Genomic DNA, 26018 nt, shown 5'->3' on the forward strand with positions numbered 1-26018 from the left:
ACATCTTCCTGGTCATCATCCGACTGGGCAGATTCACAGAGGAAGAGAAGGAGACTGTGCAGAAGATTCAGAGAATCTTTGGAGAGGAAGCAGACAAATACAGCATGGTTCTCTTTACCCATGGTGACCTGCTCAAAGGGAAACCGATTGAAGAGTTCTTGGAGGAAAGCAAAGACCTGCAGGAACTTGTGGCCAAATGTAACGACCAGTACCACGTCTTCAATAACGAACTGAAGGATCGTTCTCAGGTCAGAGTGCTGCTCAACAAGATCAGAGATATAACAGAGAAGAATGGAGGAAGCCAATACACCACTGAAATGTTCCAGATGGCAGAGAAAGCGATTGAAGAGGAGAAACAACGAATCCTGAAAGAGAAAGAAGAGGAAATGCGCAAAGAGCGGGAGGAACTGGAGAAGAAACTAAAGGAAGAGTACGAGAAACACCTGAGAGAAGTAAAGAATGACATGGAGAAGATGAAGTTAAGGCAAGCTCATGAAATAAAAGTGAGAGAAGAAAAAGAAAACCTAAGAGTATTTCAGGAAAGGCTAGCTAGACAGGAAGCAGAGAATAGCAATCTAATACTCAAAATGATGCATGAGTTGTTTCAAAATGGGCTGCATTATTGTCTCGAGACATTACAGAAAAAAGGGTTAAAAAAGTATAACATATTGAAGTTATTCTACAAATGAACTTTTTGACTTTGTGATTCCATACTGTTGCAGATTAACTGTTCTTTGATATGTGATGAATGATTGCTGTCAGCATTAACTTCAGTCACATATATTGTACATTACCTTCCTGTGATTCACAATAAACACTCAGTAGCAGTTTGATTCCTTTAATCTGAAGAAGCAGCACAGGTAGAAATCATGCTGGAGTTGCTGACCAGAAGAATCATGGCTTATAGTAAAGTTGGAAGTTGTTGTGTAATCTTTTTTGCTGTTTGACTTGATTTCATTGATAATAATTTGTGCATTCAATGTGTTGGTTTGTTGTGTATGATGTCACTTAGTCACCTATAACTGAAATGACTTTGTGGACACTGTATCATCTTTAACATCCTGTGTGTGCTTTAATGTCCTCTGTTTCATAATGTCAAATAAAGCAAACCTCACTGGTGTTAATATTAATAAATGTACAAGATGATCAGTAAATGTTTAGTAGTGCAAGAATATGTAAATAAGGTGAAATAAAGCTTATGATAAAGGAGTCATGCTTTACGGTCATCATTCAGAGATTGAGTCGATATATTTTTATTGTAACTTATTCAACTAGAGTCAGACAGAACCAGGTGGAAGCCTAAAACAGATATAGTTAAAGTTAATTCACCAAACTGAATGATTTTATTTTTTTATACACATGCTTGTTTCATTTTTATTTTGTGTAACATATAAAACTCTCTCTGTTACCACTAAGCCTTTGTACAATAGCACCCTCCACTGGAATAACTGTAATAGTAACATTAAGCTGATACGAGACTGAAGTTTGTGTCTCTAGTCTTTTAGATAAGGAATCGTGTTTCCCTGGACTGTGTCACTGAGAGGGAGTTTACAGGAATCATTATCAGATATTTCATATTCTTATTTCATTTTAATTATAGTTCTCAGAGGGTTTGCTATAAACAGAAAGCCACTGACTCACAGTCGTAGAAAACCTAGTCTCAGTAAACCGTATTCATTCTCACGCTTGTGCTAAAAATAGACATTTCCAGTTATTTCATTTTAGTTATAACACAATGTTGCTTCAATTAGTTTTATTCTTTTTCTAAACTTATTTTCCGGAAGAGTCAGCTCACTGAATCAGTAAGTAAACACTGTCAACAGCTGTAGTTGTTTACTGTCGCAGCTTGGAGCTTTTATTAGTAAATGTTTACAGGAACATGAGCTTTAGATTAGCTGCTGTGCTAACCGACGTTAAACTTTATTAAAGTTGAGGTTGGAAACAGAAAGAAAAGCTTCAGCCTTGTTTCAGCCGACAGCTAACGTTAGCTACCGTTTATCCAGGTTGGAGAGGTTTAATTTAACGTTTGTTCTTCTCTTGTATTGTGTTATACATTTAATCATCAATACTAATGGGATTGATCACATATTTATATGCATGTTAGTTATAGTCTTAAAGATCAAATAAAACCTCTGCTTTCCTAAAAAAGAGCCACAATGTGTCTGTCTGTCTGTCTGTCTACGAATCAGATGGCCTGAAACTCAAACTAGTAAAAATTGTTTTTATAAAACAATTTCAGTCCACTGTGTTCCCAATGCATGATGGTTGTTCAGGCCCAGACGACCACCTACCTGGAGCCGAATGATCTGTCCTAGGTTTCTGCCTTTTAACAGGCAGTTTTTCCTTGCCCTTGTCTCCAAGGTCTTGCTCATGGTGGTACTGTTGGGTCTCTGTAAATAATGTTTTAAAGAGTTCGGTCTAGACCTGCTCTATTTGAAAAGTGTCCTGAGATAACTTCTGTTATGAATTGGCGCTATACATATAAAATTGAATTGAATAGATCATAAGCCTTCTATGAGCACAATTTTTGCCAATTTACTGAGACAGAAGTTGAAACTGGAGTGACTTTGAGATATTTAGATAGGTCCTTAACTCTAACCCAAAGGGTTCTCCTCTTTTGGGTTTTGCATCTTCCAACTTGCTTAACGAAGTATGTAAATTGGGTTTAATTGATAAACATGAAATAACACTTCCATCTTGAAAAGAATAATGTACTCATGCTTATGGAACACCTCGAACAGAAGCTTAGAAATTACATTCAGTGGCCAGTTTATTAGGTACACCAACATTATCAAAACTAATGCAGTCTAATGCAACAGTCCTGAGATGAATCCTCCTTTCACAAAGGTTATAAAGTTTGTGCAGAAACTGTTTCAGATCTGTTGATCTGATTGCATGTCATCTTGGTTTGTGGTGCTGTTTAACTGTATTACAGTTTCTATTACTTTGCTCTCTATTTCATTTCAAATGTTTAGAATCTGTGTCTTTGCCATAATACAATAACACTGAGACAGTATTGTAGTTGCATTGAACCTGTTTTATAAGTTGTCCTTACAATTTGGTAAAAAACATGGGGTTGTCTTTCACTTTCACACATTCTCAGTAACAACAATAACTCTTTTCGTCAGTTAACGATTGCATTGGAAAGAGGAATATTGAATGATGAGGTTTATGGAATTGATATTTAAACTTTTTAACTGAACTTAGTAATAATTGTACTATGATTATTTAAGAAATTATGCATGTCTGATGTTTTGTAGCTCAGTGGGTAGGGACTTGGCTTGGGAACCGTTCAAGCCCCACAGACCCACTGTATGGAGTGTGGGCTAGTAGCTGGAGAGTTGCCAGTTTTCACCTCCTGTGCTCTGCCGAGGTGCCCTTGAGCAGGGCACCTAACCCCTAACTGCTCCCCGGGCGCTTAGTCCTCCCACTGGGTTAAATGCAGAGGCCAAGTTTCATTTCATGTATGTAAAAAGTGTGTATACTGTGAATATGACAATAAAAAGACTTTCCTTAATTAAAATTTTTTGAAAATATCACATACCCCCTGCAGTACTCCAAAGTCCCCCTAGGGGTAAGTGTTCACTCATTTGAGAAATACTGGGCTGAATAACAGAAAGACTTCTCTGTATAATGCAGACAGAGTTTTCTTTCAAGCTCAAAAAAATACTTGAAATCTGACAAATATACTGTTACTGCCAATTTACAACTGTTGAGATTTGTTCATTAGGCTGTCCGTCTATTTATATGCAAGATGTAAGCAACATTATGAATAGAGTTTCTTGACTTATTGTATTTGGTATATTACTTGGGAGAAAGAGCTGGTCTGATGCTGAGCTTAAGAATTAAAGTCTGTCTGCAACAACACTTATTTATATTGGATCTTCAGCCTACTTTATTCTTACTTTATCTTTAAAGTGTAACTAAACCCATCAATCCTGCTAGTCCCTCCCTCTCAGCAAATTTAAAAAATGCATTTAAGACCTGCAGAGGACAGTGACTTTAGGGGACGTGGACTCGACACGACCGGAGTGATTAACAGACTGACCACAGTAGTGCTAACAGCAAGCTGTTGAGCAGTCAACTATCTTTCAGCATTTGCCTTAAGAAGCACAGGGTGATAACAGTAGAGTGCACGTTGTGATTTTTAACCCACAAAATGCAGATTTTCATAAATCTAGTAATAACGTCTATTTTAATTCATATAACTCAGTTCAGTGAGTGACAGTGCATCTCCCAAGCTCGCAAAACATGCTGGAGATTTAAAAAATATTCTGTTCTTCCACTAAAGCACTTCCCCCTTTAACCCTTAAAATCCCAGGTACATTTTTCTACCATTCCATTTGTTTTATTTTCATGCTATTTTTGCTGTGTTCAATGAATGAAGCTCAAACTTGTCAAAGGTTATTCATTTTGCATTGTGTTTAGAATTCTGGTCTTAGTTCCTTAAATTAGCCTAAAATGGCTAGGCTACGCACAAACTCACACATTTGTTCCTACGGCAGAAAAATGCCCCATTGAAAACCATTCAAAACGCCATTTTTAATCCCATGTTTATTTTAACATAAACTGATGCATTCCTTTATGTTAAGATTTCATTTTGGTCCACAAGCTTTACATTTTTTATTTTTATGTTAGTCCACCACATGGCATTACTTTTTCCCATTCAAAGCATGCAGAAAAATTTCACACTTTTCACTGTTTTCTGTAAGGGTGTCTCGCTACTGAAATATGTATGTATTGATGATGATGTGATGTTTGTGTGTATGTGTGTGTGTGTGTGTGTGTGTGTGTGTGTGTGTGTGTGTGTGTGTGTCCAACTTCACAAGTCTTTTCTCTTAGAATGCCAAAATCTGCATTATAAGCTAATTCAATAATAAAAACTATGAGTGGCGAGAACCAAACCAAATGTGACTTTGTTTTGGTTCTCGTTCAGGCTGTTGATGCAGGTGCACTGCAGTCATGGTTATAAGTATGAGCAATAGTGAGGGAGTAGTCATTTAGGAGATGGCAAGGCATTACAGAACACAGGAGGCGCTTGAAATATCATGGGCTCTGAGAGCGAAGATGTCTCCTCAGAGGTAGAGACAGACAATCTGGTGTCTAGCCCTGACTCATCAGAAGACTCATCTGAGATGAAATTGATGACCTTAAAAAAATGGAAAAATAATTTGGTCTCAAACTAACTCAAAGACTTTCCACAACAGCGAAGATGTGTAAACATATTGGCCTTTAAAGGGTTAAAATACCCAAAATATAATAAATATTTGATATGTATATTTCAAGCTGAAGTAGTTCTAAAAGAAGAAAAAGAAATATTGATTTATTAGATTTTATCAGCAGTTTTTGCGAAGGTGGCATTTTTCTGTGAAGATTTTTTAAAGGAACTATTAAGGCTTAAAGAGTTGAACTTTTGTGTAAGCACACAGACATCCAGCTCTCCAAAACCATACAACTCCCATCTTTAATTCATGACAGGCATTCCTGAAATATCAATATAAATGTGTGTGATCGACACCGGCATTGAAAAAAGAAAACTACTCTAGATATTGTCTAGAGCATTTCTTATGCTTCTCCTGGACCCCACATCTGGTCATCATCAAATCAGGCAGATACACAGAGGAAGAGAAGAAGACTGTGCAGAAGATTTAAGATCTCTTTGGAGAGGAAGCAGACAAATACAGCATGGTTCTCTTTACCCATGGTGACCTGCTCAAAGGGAAACCGATTGAGGAGTTCTTGGCGAAAAGCAAAGACCTGAAGGAACTTGTGGCCAAATGTAACGGCCAGTACCACGTCTTCAATAACAACCTGGAGGATCATTCTCAGGTCAGAGAGCTGCTCAACAAGATCAGAGATACAACAGAGAAGAACGGAGGAAGCCATTACACCACTGAAATGTTCCAGAAGGTAGATGTCGTGGAAATTCTTCCCAAAGTTGAGAGGTGCTAAGTCTCTGAAGAACTTTCAAGCCGGTGTGATAATCAAGTCACTTTACTTCATGCTGCATGGAGAGAAGGTCACGTCATGGATGTTCTCTCTCGACTTCCAAAATGCTCTCCCTTATATACATTTCAGTGCATCTCATTACATCACAAACAATGAAACCCCCTGTTTGTCTTGCAAATGTTACTCATGTAAATCCAGGTCTCTCTCACCAAATGGTCTTTTGATCTGTGACTTCCCCCTGGCTCTTCCTATCATAAACTCAACCTTTTGACCAGGGGCACATCTATTTTATTACCCCCAAATCCTGTTTCTCTCCCACATTCCCTCCTTTTGACACAACGTGTCAACTAGACACAACATTTCCTTTAAACATTTTAACAAGATTACTAATGATTAAAAATTACAAGTTAATATGAAACATTCTTTTAACCTCGAACAATACAAAAGAAACAAAAAGAAAAATCAAAAACACATTATATCACTCTGACTATACCAATACTTCATCTTCATCACTTTCACTGTATGGATTTCCTGGGGCCCAATCTGCTATGGTACAACATTCTTCATTATCATTACTTTGTTCCAAAGGTATTTTCACATAGACTGGTGTAATTCCTCCTCCAATTACCCCTATCCATCTGTACAGGAGGGCTCGCATACATGTGAGTGCACATCTGTTGTTTTATCTTGAGGATGTCATCTTCTTCTGGGATCTCCTGATCCTGCGTAGGTGACATGCCAATGCCACTTATACCCTCTGAGTCCTGTATAGTTGTTGATTTATGGGACCTTTTGGACCCCATTTGTTGCCAGCTCTCATCTTGTTGCTGGAATGATGACCAAGCAACAGCCATCACGCTCATGGTGAGAATTTTAGCCACAACTCTAATCATTTCCCAAACGGGAGGTTGTCTCCTTATCAGGGAAAATTTTGCACTGGGATGCATGGATCCACGTGTCCCTCTCAGCTATCCGGACAGCGGTTGGTGTTGTCAACAGCACTTGATATGGTCCTCTCCACCGGGGTTGATGCCAGTGTTTCCTCCTCAGATCCTTGACCACTACCCAGTCTCCTGGCTGGATGTTGTGCAGTTGGTCAGATGCAGAATCAGGGAGGGCAGCTTTTACCTTAGGAAAGATAAGCTTAAGAACATGGTTAAGTGCACAACAGTATGTTACCATTTCGTCATCCATCCCAGTCAGAGTTAACCTATTTTGAGGGAAAGGAGTGTTAGTCATTCTCATGGGACGGCCAGTGATTACCTCATGTGGTGATAGGCCAGTTGTCTTGTGTGGGCGGCCTCTCATAAACATTAAGGCTAAAGGCAGTACCTCAACCCATGACAACTTCGTTTCAGCCATTAACTTGGTTAACTTTGTTTTTATGGTCTGATTAGCCCTTTCCACTGCACCTCCACTAGCTGGATGGTAAGCACAGTGTGTTTTGAGGTTCACCTGGATGCTTTCTGATAAACTTTGAATGATACGATTCACAAAATGAGGACCATTATCACTACTTAGTTTTGATGGAAGTCCCCACCTTGGAATTATTTCCCTCAGCAACGCCTTTGCTACTGAGACAGCAGTTGCCTGTCTACATGGGAAACATTCAATCCACTTTGAAAACATATCCACTATTACAAGGCAATACTTATATCCCCTGCATGGAGTGAGCTCAATAAAGTCCATCATCATGTGTTCAAATGGTCCTTCAGGTTTAGGATGGGCTGATAGAGGTAGTGAAATTCCTCTTCCTACATTGTTCGTAGCACAAATAACACATTTTTTACAAAAGTTTTCAGCAAAAGTAGAAAACCCTGGTGCATACCAAAATTTATTTACAATATCTAACATCCCCCCTTTTGACACATGATCTGGCCCATGGGTCAATTTCGCCAAGAAAGGGAATATAGACTTCGGCAGTACTGGGAACCCATTGGGGTTTACCCATACTCCGGACATGAGTTTAGTGCACCCTTTCCTTTTCCAGAGGGCGTTCTCCCCAGCGTCAGCTCCTGCTTGAAGCAAAGAGACATCATTAAGGGAAAAAACATCATCCTGGACAGAAAGGGGCATTTGCAAAATAGGGGAGACAGGCGAAAGAGCAGCAGCCTTTGCTGCTTCATCAGCAGACGCATTTCCCTGTGCCACCGGATCAGTCGCTCCTGTGTGTGCCTGGCATTTGCATACTGCAACAGAGACAGGCAGTAGCAATGCAGACAACAAGTTAATGATGAGAGTGCGATGGGCAATAGGCTTTCCTGTTGAAGTAAGAAACCCTCGATTTTTCCACAAAGTATGGAAATTATGGCACACATTGAATGCATACTGGGAGTCAGTATACACTGTGATGTTCTGTCCTGCACCTAAAATAAAAGCACGGGTTAATGCAAATAATTCAGCTGCCTGTGCAGAGAGGTTGTTAGGCAGTCTGGCACTTTCAACAATTGCATGTTCATTACACACAGCATAGGACACACTTGGTAATCCATTTGATGGATGCCTCATGCCAGAACCATCTACAAAGAAAACAGAATCAGAGTTAGGAAGTGGAGTGTCGAAAAGCGCATCTCTTGGTTGTGATACTGTGTCCACCACCTCCAGACATGCATGTGGTTCTCCATCATCAGCTGTAGGGAGTAAGGTTGAAGGGTTAAGGACAGTACAGCGCTTTAGAGTGACATGCGCCATGGTTAGTAAAACATTCTGCCAATGTAATATCCGTGCTGGTGTCAAGTGAGCTGTTTTAGCTTGAAGGATTAGAGAATGGACAGCATGTGGAACATGAACAGTTAGTGTGCACATAGCAACAATGTCAGCGGTGGCTAAGACTGCTTCGGTAGCGGCTGCTACAGCTCTTAGACATGCCACCATAGCCCTCTCAGTAATAGACAATCGTTTGGAATAATAACCTACTGGTCGTTGTCTATCCCCATGGGGTTGAGTCAGGACTGCTGACATAAATCCATCCCTCTCAGACACAAACAGATTAAATGGTTTGGTAGCATCTGGGAGTCCTAAACAAGGAGGACTAGATAAAGTCTGTTTTAAGTCAGTGAAGGCTTTTTCTGCCTCAGAAGTCCAAGTCACACAGTCAGTCATGGCCAGGTGTTTACCCCCGTGAGTGATGTCATACAGGGGTTGGGAGATCTCCGCAAAATTTTGAATCCATGGACGGCAATAGCCTACTAAACCTAAAAATGACATCATTAGTTTTTTTGTTGTTGGTTTTGGGACATCCAAAATAGCTTGAATGCGGTCCGGACCTAATTTGCGACCCTCTGGTGTAATTATATGACCCAGATAACGCACTGATTGCGACACTAACTGCACCTTATCCTTAGAAACTTTATGACCATTATCTGCAAGAAAACAGAACAATGACACTGTATCCCTTTGGCAATCCTCCCTTGTAGCTGAACATACAAGCAAATCATCCACATACTGCACAAGCGTACTTCCACATGGCGGCTGCCAATGTGACAGGTTTTCAGCTACAGTTATAGAAAACAATGTTGGACTTGAAGCATAACCCTGTGGCATTCTCGTCCACGTATACCTCTTGCCATTGAAGGTGAAAGCAAACCAGAACTGTGAGTCAGGATGAACAGGAATACTGAAATATGCATTAGCCAAATCAATTACTGTAAACCAACAAGCCCCTGATGGCACTTGTGACATTAATGTTGTAACATTGGGTACAGTCGGTGCCAAATGTTGCACAGCTTCATTTATACCCCTAAGATCTTGAACTGGTCTCCAGGACCCATTTGGTTTCTTAACAGGTAAGATGGGGGAGTTGCATGGTGAGTTAGGGCATTCCACAATGGCACCCTGATCTATTAGCGCCTGAATGACCGGAGCAATGCCCGCAACAGCTTCTGGACTAAGCGGATATTGTCTTTTACATGGTCTAAAAGTTGATTTAGCCTGTACTCTAACAGGGGTTGCTCCCTTTATATCCCCGAAATCAAATTTACTCTTAGCCCACAAACATTCCGGTACTGTTGATAACAATGCTTCCTCTTCAACTGTCAAAGGCATTAGTCTGACTCTATGTATGTGTGTATGTACAGTCCTAACATGATACAGACCCGCAATAACTGATGTTGCTTTTATCCCTGTTGGATTACAATGTACATCAATACTCAAAGCACACATTAGATCCCTACCCAGAAGGTTCACTGGGCATACATCAGAAAGGAGAAATTGATGTTCTCCCCTGTAATCCCCAAAACTGACCGATAATAGATCAGATACTGGTTCAAATGATGGCATACCTGATGCACCTATCGTTTTTAGACGTTTTGTTGTTCTAGGGGCTTCAGGAATTACTTTACTTTGGATTACAGATACCTCTGCTCCTGAGTCTACAAGGAATGTCACTTTAACTCTATGCACAGTAAGAGTCAACCTAGGGGGCGTTCTAGAATCCAATGTTAACTGTACGTATTGCTGATATTTAACAACAGGTTTGTCATGGTCTGCATCTGTTTCTATGTGTGTGCATGTGTCTGTGTGTGTGTTTGTCCCTATCACTATGTTTATGTGCTGCTCAATTCTCTGACCTGCCTCCACTGTCTCCTATGGTTGCTCTGCCTGGAATCCTGGAGAATGCACAGCAAGTCCTCTCGGTGGTGCATAGGGCCACATCTCCTCTGGCTCGTGTCCCCTTTGTCTGTGGGGCCCTGCGTTAGGACACTCCCTCCACACATGGCCTGGGTTGTTGCATTGCTGTTATCCATTTTTTCACCTCCAGCCTTTTGGGGGTCAGGTAATTCCCCTGCAACTTCCTTCAGCTCATCTGGCTGCCATGGCCTGTAGACAAACACCTCTGTTCCTCCCCCCTCCCAGGAGTTCTGTTGTTGTGGGGTTGTCATTGCTGTCCTGGGGTTGGTGCACCCAGGCTGCTTAGGGGGTTCAGAGATAGTTAGTTTATGGCCACCCTGGCCTTTGTCCTCTGGAGTTTGGCCCAAGGATAGGGTGGAGATGTCAGGATACAATAGCTCTGTTTCCTCTTCACCATCAGAGTCTGCGGGGGTGGTCTCCCCTTTATGCAAACATGGTGTTGAGGCAGGCTTTGCAGATGTTGTGGAGACAGCATATGGAGGAGGTAGAGCCCTCTCTTTAGCCCTACGTACCTTTTTTAGCCTTTCACTCTTGCCTATACCTTCTTCCTCTACTTCTTGTTTCACCATTATCCCCCTTTCTGACTTAGCTTCCTTCACTTCTGCTTCTCTCTCCCATTTCTGGAAAACCTGCCAGTTAATTTTCTCCTTCCCTACTTTCTTGTCTCTTATTCCTTCTTCTAACATTACTCTACACCTTCTTAAACAATCTGTACTGAGTGTACCTACAATGGGAAACACATCTTGAGTCACATGGTGCCACAGTGGAACATCCCCCACCACGCTTTTACCCCATTTCTCTGCCATTAATTTAGCAGGACCTGTAAGTGGATCAGGCAAAGACATTAACTTCCCCTGTTTATTCCCCATGTTTCCACAGATTCACTTGAACGGTTATGCTTTGAACTTCTCTGGGCTTATCAGTCACACACTTTTTCTCTTTCACTCTGATCTTTCCACACCAAAATGTAGTTGGATCTTATCAATCACACAAAAACCTTTTGAGTAATACAGATCAGCCAGGTGGTTTGTATGACACATACGTTCAGTGCAACGCACCCTTGGGTATAGCATGTATACCAGACACTGACTGAATTACCACGAAGTTTATATTTTTACTTTCCTTCACACATACGCCCTCATTGTATTACACTCTAATACTTCACTTAAGGGCCACTTTAATGTGGGTTACTATCCACCCAGTGTTATATACTTAATACTTTTTACTTCTACTTATTTTACTTTTATCCACAAGTCTGGTTATCCTTTTTATGTTTCTTTTTTTTGTTTTTATATTCCGTTCCAACACCTCCTTTGGCATTTACATGAGTTCCAGCTCAATACCACGATAGGATCTTACAGGGAAACGCCAGTGCCCCTCAGACACTGGGCCAGTACCCCTCAGATACTGGACTTGTACAGACCCAACACAACCACTCAGGAAAATGCTGTCTACCTAGGCTTTTTCCACACATGAATTGATTCAAAACACCGTACTCACTGTTCAAAAAAGATGGAGCGGTCGCTGTCCACAACCCTGGCCTGACGTCCGGCGGGATCCTGTCCTCCGTTTGTCGGAGCGGAAATCTCCCTACTGCAGTTTTACCTTCAGTCTAGACCCAGGGGTTGATCAGCGACACGTCCATCCCATCCTCGTCGCCAAAATGTCGTGGAAATTCTTCCCAAAGTTGAGAGGTGCTAAGTCTCTGAAGAACTTTCAAGCCGGTGTGATAATCAAGTCACTTTACTTCATGCTGCATGGAGAGAAGGTCACGTCATGGATGTTCTCTCTCGACTTCCAAAATGCTCTCCCTTATATACATTTCAGTGCATCTCATTACATCACAAACAATGAAACCCCCTGTTTGTCTTGCAAATGTTACTCATGTAAATCCAGGTCTCTCTCACCAAATGGTCTTTTGATCTGTGACTTCCCCCTGGCTCTTCCTATCATAAACTCAACCTTTTGACCAGGGGCACATCTATTTTATTACCCCCAAATCCTGTTTCTCTCCCACATAGAGAAAGCGATTGAAGAGGAGAAACAACGAATCCTGAAAGAGAAAGAAGAGCAAATGCGCAAAGAGCGGGAGGAACTGGAGAAGAAAATAAAGGAAAAGTTTGAGAAAGAATTAAGGGAAGCAAAGGCTGACATTAATAAGGTTAAGGAAGATTGTGACAGAGAAATCAAAGAGCAAATTTGAGATATGGATGAAAAACACCAAAGGAAGGCTAGAGAGGGAGCTGAGAAAAGCTGTGAATTACTCAAACAGATTATTATGGTTTTACCATCAGTGCTATCTTTAGTTCTAAAAGTTAAAAAATGATCTTGACTTTGCTATACCAGACTGCAGCAGATTTACTACCTGCTCTGACTTATTAACACTCACATTCCAGTTTTTGGTTTTCTCATTCGGTCTGATTTGTAACAATAACCTTTACTTAATGATTACTTTATATTAATTTAGATAATTTAATGTTTGATAATTGTCTTCCAAGGTGTAGACCTATCCTTTTAAGACCTTCTTATTGTGTTCAATGTCTTAGTTATCATCAAGCGGGTCTCACTCTCAAGTATTCAAATGCAGCTTGGTCAGTGGACTGCTGCTTCAGAGTATGATGCTGTAGGTGTCTCTGTAATGTAATAAGCCGGACTTTAACCATGTTTGTGTCATTGGTGAAACCAAAAGTAAACAATTTCTTTCAGGTAGCGTATGTGTGTTAATTTGGCTGAGTTACGTAGGTACATAACGTAAGTTACACTGTTGTCCACTGTTGTCCCCAAAGTTTCACAATGTTAACCACTCAAACTTAATTTTGTGATTCTAACCGGACGTTGCATATATGGCCACTGACTACACAACAGTCCTCGATGAGTTGGGAGTGAGAAAGTGTTGTTAGCTAACTGTATGGGAATCCTCTCTCAGTATTATAATAAATTAAGAAAACAGTCATCACACTGCATCGATACACCACAAAATAAATAAAGAAAAGCTTGCACTGCTCAACTGAAGAGGCACAGGAATCATTTCTACTGGCAGAATGTGTTTATATCATTTGTTCATGATGTGCATCTGGAGCTATTTATTGTGATTTTAAATTCATAATTGAATAACAGAGAATATGATTGTGGTGTCTTTTGAACATTGAGAAATATTAATTAGGCTAAAAGTTTCAGGGAAAATTTAAATGATGTAATTTATATCAAACCCAACTCAGGGATTATCAGCTCCATGTGACTGAATGGAAATGACAATAAATGATGTAAAAAGTATTTCTTGCTGTCTCTGACTATAATATGATCATATATATTTTATATATATCCAATCCAACTTTATTTGTTAAGCACTTTAAAAACAACCAAAGTTGACCAAAGTGCTGTACAGGAGAATAAATAAGACATCATAAATGTAAACAGTGATGGTGATGATGAAGACCACTGTGAGGAATATAGTGATGGCGACAACACTGGAAAGTTCCCGTGGCAGATAACATGGACGAAGTCCGACGGCGATGAGCTCGATGTCCGGGCTGCAGACGCTCTTTCACACAGACGTGCCCGGCGTTACACGGCCTGTTGTTTATGAGCACGGACAGTCCCCCTCCTTTCTTCATACCGGTCGCGGTGCTGTCCCTGTCGGCTTGAACCGTCTGGAAGCCGGGCATGGTGACGTTGGAGTCCGGTATCTGCTCGTGTAGCCCAATTGTAGGGTTTAAAGCTCCTCTTCTTCATCCTCCGTTTAACCCCCGCTCTGCAGCCTCGCCGTCTCGTCCTCAGCTCCTCCGGTATGGAGGGTCTCTCTCCGGTCAGGATGCTCGGGTACCTCAGGGCGATCATCTGGTCGCGGATGTAAAGAATGCGACTCCCCGTCGCCATGGAGACCCGTGCAAATAAAAAGTGCTCAAAAACGCCAAAAAAGTATTTAGGCGACGTGAACAAAATAGTAAGAAAGTAACAGGCACTGAGTCCTATGAGCATGCAATCAAACAACTGGTGTCCAATAAAGGGGCACATCGGTCGGTAAAAGACTGCTCCCTGTGGATCCTCCCTCATAGCTCCTTTAATTACATGTACAAATACACAATAATTAATTTTCATTCATATTATATTATATTATATGGTATGGTGTATTATATGGAAATAGAAGTTAATGCCTTTTGTCTTAGCATGACCCCTTATTATTATGCAGACAATGCAAAGGTAGAGTACCTTGACTTCCGAATGAGGGTCAAAGGTCAAGTTTAGCTCAAGAATTTTATGTTGATATATAACTTAAGACATAAGGCATAATAACATTTAAAATACAATTTACACATTTCCAGTATTCTGCCTACAATTCATTTGTCTGGATCACAAATTTAAAGTCTCTTTTCTCAGTTCTACAAATGAAGGTCTTCTGCAAACATTTAACATTATTTTGTGTATAGAGACTAACAACTCCAATTCAAAGGACTGGCTACACTATATATGCACTGTATATTTGGCAATTTAAAAGAACTGTAGGCATTTCTTGTAAATGCTGATGGGAGGGGTGAACAGGGTTTGCTGTTTGCAGTTGATAAAAGGAACCATGGAAATACAGGACGACTGGATATCTAAGCTGTATCCTATTATAAAATAAAATAGGACTATCAAGGCTGTAAATCATTCCTGTCAATCATGGAACTGTTTGATTAAAAGACCACACATGAAAGGGAAAACTTAGCAGGGAAAGACAATGGCAATAAAGAGGATAAGCTCAAACATAATTCTGCAAAATGCTGATCCAAAGATCAATTTAGCTTGTTCTGATAACAAAGTTCAAGTTCAATGCAGGTTGTGACGGGATCAGAGCCACACTGACTTTATAGCAGCTACACAGCAAACTGAGGAGAAAGCAGCAGCTGACTGACGAAGGTGCAGTCTACAAAGATTTGTGTAAACAGAACATATGAGGAGTTAATGAATAAAATATGATGTTTTGTTATACTAAAATAAATAAATACATAAAAAAACAGTAATTTCCTTGTGCCTTATTAAAAAATTATATAGACACATTTCTCTGATAAATGAAAAAGGTATAAATGGATCACACTAACGAAATATATATAATATACAGATAAAGCAGGAATTTTGTAATAATGCAGTGTGTTTACGCACTCTGTCTACAGCTCAGGGCAGCAGGCAGTTCTTTGGGGTACTTTGCAGCACCTCCACTTCCTCTGTGTCCCTGCCAAGTGTCTATAAGAATGTCAATGAAAGGTTTGGATAGACATTAAATTGTACTAAAATTGTAATTATGATTTGGCATAGTGTAATGCATACTTAAGTAAGAGTAAAGTTCGCCTGAACACTGGAAGTGAGACATTAAGCAAAATCGTAAGCTCCTAGCCTATATCAGCTCAGTTCAATCACTTTATTATCCCAGATAGGAACTTTGACTTGCAGTCAGGGCCATGATATAAATAACTACACAACATAACAAGTACAGACAAAAACAAATTTACAAAAGTACAAAAATGTTTTCCCTACCTACAATATACTGAACCACATAATACAACAGCAACAAGTTAAAGTTAAATGTGGAAATTAAGCAGGATTATTTCACAAAGGAGTTTTTACTCCTATTGCACTTCAGCCATGGTGCTCTAAAGCTATGGCACGATGGAAGAGTTTCAAGCTCAAGGTGCAAGGGGTAGTTTATACGGTCGAGTATAGACCTGGCTTTACAGAGAACCTGCTGACACCTATCACCTTCCAAGAAACCTCAACAATGTGGATGAGGTGGTTTTTATCCTACCAAGCAATAACAGAAAAAGTAAGAACAGATTCAATAAAAGACAGTTATTTTCCTGTCTACATTAAAATGATTTAACTTCCTAAGGAAGTACAATTGTTGCTGTCCTTTCTTACAGACTGCATCAGATTTTAAGTTACTATCAATGACTGTTCCAAGATATTTATACTGTTCGACAAATGCAATGCCATTTCTTCAATGAAGGTCTGAGATGGTGGGTGGGATGATGTCCTTATGAAATCAATGACCATATCTGTGGTCTTTATGATGTTTAATTTGAGAAAGGCCTCATCACACTGTGACGGTCCTTGTCTAACATGTTGATGTGCTGATGTGATGGACCAGTTATTGTTTTTACTGTGTGTCCTTTAAGGTACCATCAGCAGTGTACGGATTTGGAGCACCTGGGTCAGGTGCTCCTGAAGGATAAAACCCTGTCCCGGCTTTATTTATTGTCTCAGTTGGTTAAGTATAATACATTCACAAACATATTGCCATCTATTGTGTCCTCCTCCGTATTGTCATGGCCTCGGAGCCGGGTTATGACAACACCATTTAATAAAGTCATCTACCACTGGCTACTTTGTTTGTACTTTTTGGTCGTTTTTTATTTAATTTTTGGTGTTTTGGATTTTAGGATTTTATTATTATTTAATTTTATATTGTATGTCACACGAAAGTTGTAAAGATGGGGTGGGAGGGGCTTTCAGTTAAAGGCTCCAACAAACACTTCATTTGAGGCACACTGTGGCCCTAACTTGACCAGTTTTTACTGTCTTAAAGGGTTACAGGATGCAAAAGGTCTTCTGGAACTGCACTGAACAATTTATTTATGAATAGAGCATGAATTGTTCGTTCTTGTTTTTCAGTCTTCTGGTCTGAGCAGGAAAGGCTGGCCAGACAGGGAAGCAGAGGACAGTAGTCCATTACTCCAAGTGTTACATGTTATTAACAAAGTGATTCCATATTTACTTCAAAACTATTTAGAACCATTGTTGACTTTGTGATGAAGGACTGCAGCAGAAGAACTGGCTGCTGTGACTTTATTAACATTCACATTCCAGTTTTTGGTTTCCTCATTGTGCCAGGTTTGTGATAATAACAGTTACTTAATGAACATTTAATTACATAAGAACTGCAGATTTTGGCTTTTGATCTTTCTATCCTATCCTGTAAGGAGCCTGTTATTGTGCTCCATGTCGTAATACTGGACTTTGGACTTTGTATCTAAGTCTGATCACAAGTGTTAGACTTAGATTGACACAATAATAATAACACAATATTTATAATAGAGCCCTTGAGACAGTTTCACAGTGTATCACAGTTTTTCTGTTGTTTTTATGCATGAGTAGGCCTTTATAGGTCTATAGTGGCTTATTCTACTGTTAGGAGTACATATAACATATAAACATTTTAATCTTACCATGTCTATATAGGAGGCTTTGATTACTACAAGGTTTCTTGGACCTACAGAAATATATAACATATGAATTATAAAGAATGTTTTATTGTGCAAACTGCTACATAGTAAAAGTAGAACTACAACGGCAGGAACCATTGCTTCCTATTCAAAACAAACTGTTTTATAAATGCTATAAAACGCTATAAAGTATTCCAAGACAAATTTCTCAAACGTTCTATCTCCAGCACAAGTAAGAAACAAAGTAGTTACAGCTGTTGTTTCAGATATAGATATCAGCCAGGGTTATTATCAGGAGCCGGTCAACTTTTCTCAAGAGTAGTCATCTTTACAGCTGACTCTTTATTGAGGAGACAAAGCGAGCATAAAATATGTTCCTCTGGTTGTGAGGCCTCACACATGATGGGGGCGGAATTGTTTTCGTAGCTTGTGATTTTCTGGATCACCTGCCACAGACGATATCTGGTGTTGTTGGTGTTGAGGTTTCTCTCCAGTCTGTGTCTCCACTTTGTCTCCTTTAGGCCAGCTTTTAATATCACGGTAAAATGTTGGTGGAGATGGCTTTGTAAGGCAGACACCATTTTCAGTAGTTAGCTACACAAAAATGGCAAAAGAAAGTAATTAAACTACTTCAATCACTATGCTACTTGTAGGATTCTGCAAAATGTAACTACTAGTTTAATTACATGTACAAATACACATTAATTAATTTTCATTCATATTATATTATATTATATTATATGGTATGGTGTATTATATGGAAGTAGAAGTTAATGCCTTTTGTCTTAGCATAGCCCCTTATTATTATGCAGACAATGCAAAGGTAGAGTACCTTGACTTCCGAATGAGGGTCAAAGGTCAAGTTTGAGCTCAAGAATTTTATGTTGATATATAACTTAAGACATAAGGCATAATAACATTTAAAACACAATTTACACATTTCCAGTATTCTGCCTACAATTCATTTGTCTGGACCACAAAACAACTTTAAAGTCTCTTTTCTCAGTTCTACAAATGAAGGTCTTCTGCAAACATTTAACATTATTTTGTATATAGAGACTAACAACTCCAATTCAAAGGGCTGGCTACACTATATATACACTGTATATTTGGCAATTTAAAAGAACTGTAGGCATTTCTTGTAAATGCTGATGGGAGGGGTGAACAGGGTTTGCTGTTTGCAGTTGATAAAAGGAACCATGGAAATACAGGACAACTGGATATCTAAGCTGTATCCTATTATAAAATAAAATAGGACTATCAAGGCTGTAAATCATTCCTGTCAATCATGGAACTGTTTGATTAAAAGACCACACATGAAAGGGAAAACTTAGCAGGGAAAGACAATGGCAATAAAGAGGATAAGCTCAAACATAATTCTGCAAAATGCTGATCCAAAGATCAATTTAGCTTGTTCTGATAACAAAGTTCAAGTTCAATGCAGGTTGTGACGGGATCAGAGCCACACTGACTTTATAGCAGCTACACAGCAAACTGAGGAGAAAGCAGCAGCTGACTGACGAAGGTGCAGTCTACAAAGATTTGTGTAAACAGAACATATGAGGAGTTAATGAATAAAATATGATGTTTTGTTATACTAAAATAAATAAATACATTAAAAAACAGTAATTTCCTTGTGCCTTATTAAAAAATTATATAGGCACATTTCTCTGATAAATGAAAAAAGGTATAAATGCATCACACTAACGAAATATATATAACATACAGATAAAGCAGGAATTTTGAAATAATGCAGTGTGTTTACGCACTCTGTCTACAGCTCAGGGCAGCAGGCAGTTCTTTGGGGTACTTTGCAGCACCTCCACCTCCTCTGTGTCCCTGCCAAGTGTCTATAAGAATGTCAATGAAAGGTTTGGATAGACATTAAATTGTACTAAAATTGTAATTATGATTTGGCATAGTGTAATGCATACTTAAGTAAGAGTAAAATTCGCCTGAACACTGGAAGTGGGACATTAAGCAAAATCGTCAGCTCCTCTTGTTCTATTTATTAAAGCAGGACTGAATTTAATAAAAATGACAGAATAGGACTCGAAGACACAAATTGCTGTCAGTACTTTTCCATTTACGATCATTGTATAAATCAGCCTGTGAACGCATAAACACATCTAGTCTTCCCTGTGGTTTATGGGTGTGGTTTGTTGCATGATGCTTTAATAAAAGAAGCATTGTTGCACACAGACTCTTAACTTTCTGTCCAGACTTCACTGTAGCAACACATCTCTACGATCTCTACCACCATGGGAAACCTAATCACCCAATACGGTAAATCAATATGTAAAATCCTGTTTGTACATTAATGCAGGAGTCATAATATTCTAAGGAATAACAGAACAGTCACAGGGGACATTCTTCTGCACTCTCATTTACTTTTAATACTTTCAAGTATTTTTCCTTGATAATATTAATATAATCATATATCATTTTTACAGAAGTTACATTTTCATTGCAGAATCTTCATTCAGTCCTGTCTTCACTGTAGCTGGACAATTTATCTCAACCATTGGAAACCTAATCAACAATAAATATGGTAAGTAAATATGCAAATATATTTATAATCATCATCAGTGGTGACACAGGTGACATTGGTCTATTGTGTTTTTTGTTTTTTTTGTCACCTCCATCTTTAATATCCTCAGATTTTCTATCCTAGTGAGTTAGTCTGGTGCCTTTGGTGTTTTGCATGTTCAGTTTATATCCTTGTAATTATATTACTTTAATTTGATCTTTTATTGTGTGTTCCCATGAGTACGATGAACAAAATGTATTTTAATGCAAACATTCCATCCATTTTATTCACACCCAGGTATGAATGACACTTTTGACTTCTCTGTTAAGTAACGTCTCGTGTCATCATTGATAGTGTCATTTTGATTGCAGGTAATGAAAACACAGATAGACAGACAAAGAGAAACAGATTGTACAGAAAAATAAGGAAATCTCCGAAGAGGAATCGTTCGATGTTCTCAAAGGGAAACCGATTTAGGAATTCTTGGAGGAAAGCAAAGCTCTGCAGGAACATGTCTTCACAAAATATCTGGATGTTTTTCAACTCACACATCAACTCAACAGCATCAGAGAGGAAGTCATTACACCAATGAAATGTTCCAGAGGGCAGAGAAGGTGATTGAAGAGGAGAAACAACGAATCCTTTAAACGAAAGAAGAGCAAATGCGTAAAGAGGAACTGGAGAAGACAAAAAATTAAAGGTCTGAGCAACAACTGAGGGAAATGAAGGCTGATAGTGAGGAGGAGAAAAAGTTAAGGACAGCTCATTAAATAGAAGTGAAAAAACTAAAATAAAACCTAAGAGAAATTTAGAAAAGCTAGACAGAAAGCAGAGAGAAGCAATCAAATACTCCAAATGGTGATGCATGAGTTGTTTAAAGATGGGCTGCATTATTGTCTCAAGAAATTACATGAACAGATTTTGACATAAAAAGTATAAAATTTTGAACCTATTTTACAAATGAACTTTTTGACTTTGTGATTCCATACTGTTGCAGATTAACTGTTCTTTGATATGTGATGAATGATTGCTGTCAGCATTAACTTCAGTCACAAATACTATACATTCCCTTCCTGTGATTCACAATAAACACTCAGTAGCAGTTTGATTCCTTTAATCTGAAGAAGCAGCACAGGTAGAAATCATGCTGGAGTTGCTGACTGTGAAAAACAGCTTACTGCCACAATTTGTAAAGAATCATGGCTTATAGTAAAGTTGAAAGTTGTTGTGTAATCTTTTTATGCTGTTTGACTTGATTTTATTGATAATTTGTGCATTCAATGTGTTGGTTTGTTGTGTATGATGTCACTCAGTCACCTACAACTGAAATGACTTTGTGGTCTCATCTTTAACATCATGTGTGTGCTTTAATGTCCTCTGTTTCATAATGTTAAATAAAGCAAACCTCACTGGTGTTAATATTAATAAATGTACAAGATGATCAGTAAATGTTGAGCAGTGCCACAGGTTGTCAAGAATGTGTAAATAAGGTGAAATAAAGCTCATGATAAAGGAGTCATGCTTTACGGTCATCATTCAGAGATTGAGTCTCATACTGACTGTGAAGAGATCTATTCTCAAACAGTAATACTAAAGTTCAGCCGAAGCTAATATGAGACTAAAGCAGCCTGAGTTACAGTATGTATCTCTAGTCTTTTAGGAGTTTCATCCTCGTGTTTCCCTGGACTCTGTCACTGAGAGGGAGTTTCACACAATAAAAGTGTAACTTTTTCAAATAGTAACCTCATTTAAGGCTGTATTTTACGTTATTGTTTTCAATTCATTTTAGTTTCAGTTAGTTTCCAAAGGGATTGATGTACTTTAGTTTGCATTAACTTCAGTTTTCATTATTATTATGATATGGGGCAAGATTTAATTTATAACGGTGAACAGACAGTTTCATTGAAACTACTTAGTAGGTGTTCTACATCAGGTATTAATGGACACCCAGTAGCCAATCAGAACTGAGTATTCACCCAGACCACGGTATAAAGGAACCGTCCAAAAGTCATAGTTCCTGTCTGCAGCTGGCCTCATTAACAAAGTCCTGCACCCCACAGTCTCTGACTGACATTATCCTCTCCCTCCACAGACACTACACATCTTTCTTTATCTAGCTTTTTAATAAAAAAAAAGATAAATTACATACATTTTTAATACTTACTACACTCATATTCTGTATTGTAAATACTGTATTATCTATTTGTATGCAATGAACCTGATTTTAATTCTGTATTTCAGGTCTGGAAGCAAATTCAATAAGTGTATTTCATCTGACAGTATTACAAATATAACCTGTATTCCAGTAAGATAGTTTTTATATCTGGTTTTAGGAGGTGTTTCACAGTAGTTGCCTCCTTCACCTGTTCCAATGATTCTATTCATAATTTCCACATAGAATTTTAAAATAATGTTAATCACCTTCGAATTTAACTTTTTATCATTAAGATATTGTCCTCCTCAAACTTTACAGCGCTTCCTGGCCATTGGAGGGGGCTATTGTACAATTTCTGTGCCCATGCAGGAGTGCAGCTCGGTGGCAACGGGACAGTTAAGACACCCTCTCCACATTCAAGAGTAGGCTTAAGACATTCCTCTTTGATAAAGCTTATAGTTAGGGCTGGATCAGGTGAGTCCTGAACCATCCCTTAGTTTTGCTGCTATAGGCCTAGACTATCAGGGGATTTCCCATGGTGCACTGAGCTCCTCTCTTCCTCTCTCTTTCTGCACTCATTCATGTTCCATTAATGCATGTTACTAACTTCACTTCTTCCCCGGAGTTCTTGTGCTTTCTCATCTCACAGGTTCTCATGGATCCTGGTGGAGCCTCCTGCCATGGTCCTGCTAGATTGCCATTGCCAATACTGTTGTTGCTGTGCACCTGTCTGTCTGTCTGTCTCTCACTCTCTCTCTCTCTCTGTCTCTCTCTCACCCCAACTGGTCGAGACAGACGACCACCCACCTAGAGCCGGAGGATCTGTCCTAGGTTTCTGCCTTTTAACAAGCAGTTTTTCCTTGCCCTTGTCGCCAAGGTCTTGCTCATGGTGGTACTGTTGGGTCTCTGTAAATAATGTTATAAAGAGTTCGGTCTTAATAACTTCTGTTATGAATTGGCGCTATACAAATAAAATTGAATTGAATTGAATTTAAAACATCAAGCTTACATTTCCACATTGGATATAAGTATGTATTTTATGTATTAAGGAAACTTTTTCCAATTCCTGGTAGCACAGAATCTGAAGGAACAGGAACTAGTGGCATCCAACCTCTGCAAGCACAAATCAGCAACTCTAGCTGTAGGCTGGTAGACATGAGTTCCCCCTACTCTACACAACTGTCTGTGAGATTCTCAAGGGCTCTGTTATAAATATTGTGTTATTATTATTGTGTCAATCTAAGTCTGACACTTATGATCAGAGTTAGATACTTAATCCACAAAATCCAAAGTCCAGTATTACGACATGGAGCACAATAGCACACTCCTTACAGGATAGGATAGAAAGATCAAACACGACAATCTGAAGTTCTTATGTAATTAAATGTTCATTAAGTAACTGTTATTATCACAAACCTGGCACAATGAGGAAACCAAAAACTCAAATGTGAATGTTAATAAAGTCACAGCAGCCAGTTCTTCTGCTGCAGTCCTTCATCACAAAGTCAACAATGGTTTTAAATAGTTCTGAAGTAAATATGGAATCACTTTGTTAATAACACGTAACACTTGGAGTAATGGACTCTGCTTCCTGTCTGGCCAGCCTTTCCTGCTCTTCTTTCAGTTTTTGTATTTCCTCTTTAATTTTTCTCATTTGATCTGCCAATAATCTTTCATTCATGTCAGCCTTTGCTTCCCTCAGTTGTTGCTCGTACTTTTCCTTTAGTTTCTTCTCCAGTTCCTCCCGCTCTTTGTACATTTTCTCTTCTTTCTCTTTCAGGATTCGTTGTTTCTCCTCTTCAATCGCTTTCTCTGCCTTCTGGAACATTTCAGTGGTGTAATGGCTTCCTCCGTTCTTCTGTTATATGTCTGATCTTGTTGAGCAGCTCTCTGACCTGAGAACGATCCTCCAGTTCGTTATTGAAGACGTGGTACCGGCCGTTACATTTGGCCACAAGTTCCTGCAGCTCTTCACTTTCCTCCAAGAACTCCTCAATCGATTTCCCTTTGAGCAGGTCACCATGGGTAAAGAGAACCATGCTGTATTTGAGTGATTCCTTGCCAAAGATATCTTGAATCTTCTGCCCAGTTGGATGACGACCAGGAAGATGTGGGGTCCAGGAGAAGCATAAGAAATGCTCTGGGCAATATCTTTAGCTGTTTGCTCTTCATCAGTTCTGGTGTCAAACAGACCTGGAGTGTCGATAACAGAAACCTTTTGTCCATCCACCTCACCACGGGCCTTAGTACAGTGGACAGTCAAAGATTTAGGGGAGAACTCTGATTTAAAGTACTGTGTTCCCAGAATGGTGTTTCCTGTGGTGCTCTTCCCAACTCCAGTCTTCCCCACCATCACAATCCTGATCTCCTCGTTGTTGTATCCGGTCAGTTCTGAGGGGACCCCTGAATAAGATTGGGAAACTTCATGGGCAACTTTAACAGTGAGCACCTCTAGTCTTAATGAGGCATCTGCTGTGGTTTAATTAACAAACATGAAATAAGAACTGTTATTATCCATCTTTATAAGCAATATAAGGGTCAATAATGGGATGCTGAGGGAAGACCTGGAACAGAAGCTTTATAAATACATTCAGTTGTCTTTAAAGCTAAAACTAATGTAACTCTAATATAAGAGTCCTCCCTTTTTGATGGTTGTCAGAGTTTTTGTTGGTGTTGTTTCAGACTGGGGCTGATTCAGTTGTCATTTTGGAGGCTGGCAGAGAAGCTCTCTTTGATGGAGGTGGATCATGCCCTTGTGGCCTGGACTACAGACAGCTGCTTGTCAGACGTGGTGACGAGCAGCTCTGGCACACCCCAAGATCACCGTTTCTGTTCTCTACACCTCTGACACCTACAGAAGTTCTCTGATGACTCCTCCATTGTCAGCTGTATCACAGACGATAGGGAGGAGGAGTACAGAGACAGAGTGTGGGCGGCAGGGTTTGGGTTTTATACAAGGAAGCGTTGTTGCAGACAGACTTCACTTCTTCAGCTCAGCAGCAGACCAGCTCTTCACTCTATAATCCAACTATGGCCAGCAAATATGACAAACACGGTGAGTTATTAAACCCTATTAATAATGTATCTGAATATGTATTCATGGGTGGACAGCATGTCATACACTTTATCTTCTTTAAAAAACGGGTAAAATTCAGTCAGCTGGGGCACAGAAAATACAGGAAATAACTGACTGGTAAAAATACCTTTAATTATAATTACCTTAATTTTCTATAATTAAAATATAGTTTTTAGCTTTAATTTGATATAAAATCTTGTGTAATTAAAGATATTTTCACATGTAAAAACAATTTGCGTATAAATACAGGCAAACACTGCTATAATACAAATAAATAGGCTTCCATTTACAGAAGAGTGCTGTTATTAATAGATTTATCTTATTTGAATCTGAAATTTAAAAGTTACAAATAGTTCTATATATAACTGTAATAAAAGTAATTATATGTGTTAATTACAGAAATTATTGTTGTTTACACTGATAAAAACTGTATTTTGACAGTTTACCAGTGTTTATAAATGTTTTTGTTGTGAAAACTTCCAT

General features: G+C 39.1%; 2 protein-coding genes across 14 annotated transcripts in view; one reads left to right on the forward strand and one right to left on the reverse strand.

Moving 5' to 3' along the window:
* LOC127359885 (GTPase IMAP family member 9-like) overlaps positions 1-26018 on the forward strand; it is a 111876-nt gene that overhangs the window by 61857 nt on the left and 24001 nt on the right. Inside the window, exon 2 of one of the 12 annotated variants that reach the window (XM_051394206.1) lies at positions 177-230. The exons of 10 other annotated variants lie outside the window; for them this stretch is intronic. In XM_051394206.1, coding sequence (XP_051250166.1) covers positions 177-230 — 54 coding nt within the window. Of the gene's footprint in view, positions 1-176; positions 231-25431; positions 25515-26018 lie in introns of those variants that run through there. One more of the 12 variants, XM_051394196.1, reaches the window with a different exon arrangement.
* On the reverse strand, positions 6430-12273 carry LOC127359886 (uncharacterized). 2 transcript variants are annotated; one of them, XR_007883025.1, is made up of 2 exons: positions 12079-12273; positions 6430-7077 (listed from the first exon to the last, which is right to left on the reverse strand). XR_007883025.1 is itself a non-coding variant. In XM_051394208.1 (2 exons), exons 1-2 carry the CDS (start codon positions 11145-11147, stop codon positions 6835-6837), a joined length of 873 nt encoding a protein of 290 aa, XP_051250168.1. In that variant the 5' UTR covers positions 11148-11219; the 3' UTR covers positions 6430-6834. The 2 variants fall into 2 exon arrangements, 1 of the variants encoding a protein (XP_051250168.1); XM_051394208.1 differs by lacking the exon at positions 12079-12273 and adding an exon at positions 10518-11219.

The sequence above is a fragment of the Dicentrarchus labrax genome, unplaced genomic scaffold (assembly GCF_905237075.1).
Source record: "Dicentrarchus labrax unplaced genomic scaffold, dlabrax2021, whole genome shotgun sequence".
Lineage (NCBI taxonomy): Eukaryota > Metazoa > Chordata > Actinopteri > Moronidae > Dicentrarchus > Dicentrarchus labrax.

Coding starts and splice junctions, on each gene's coding strand:
- LOC127359886 (XM_051394208.1), bottom strand. CDS start 11,147: ATGGTGAAACAAGAAGTAGAGGAAGAAGGTATAGGCAAGAGTGAAAGG. Junction 7,078..10,517: donor ATAGGAGACAGTGGAGGCAG/GTCAGAGAATTG, acceptor ATCTTTCCTAAG/GTAAAAGCTGCCCTCCCTGA.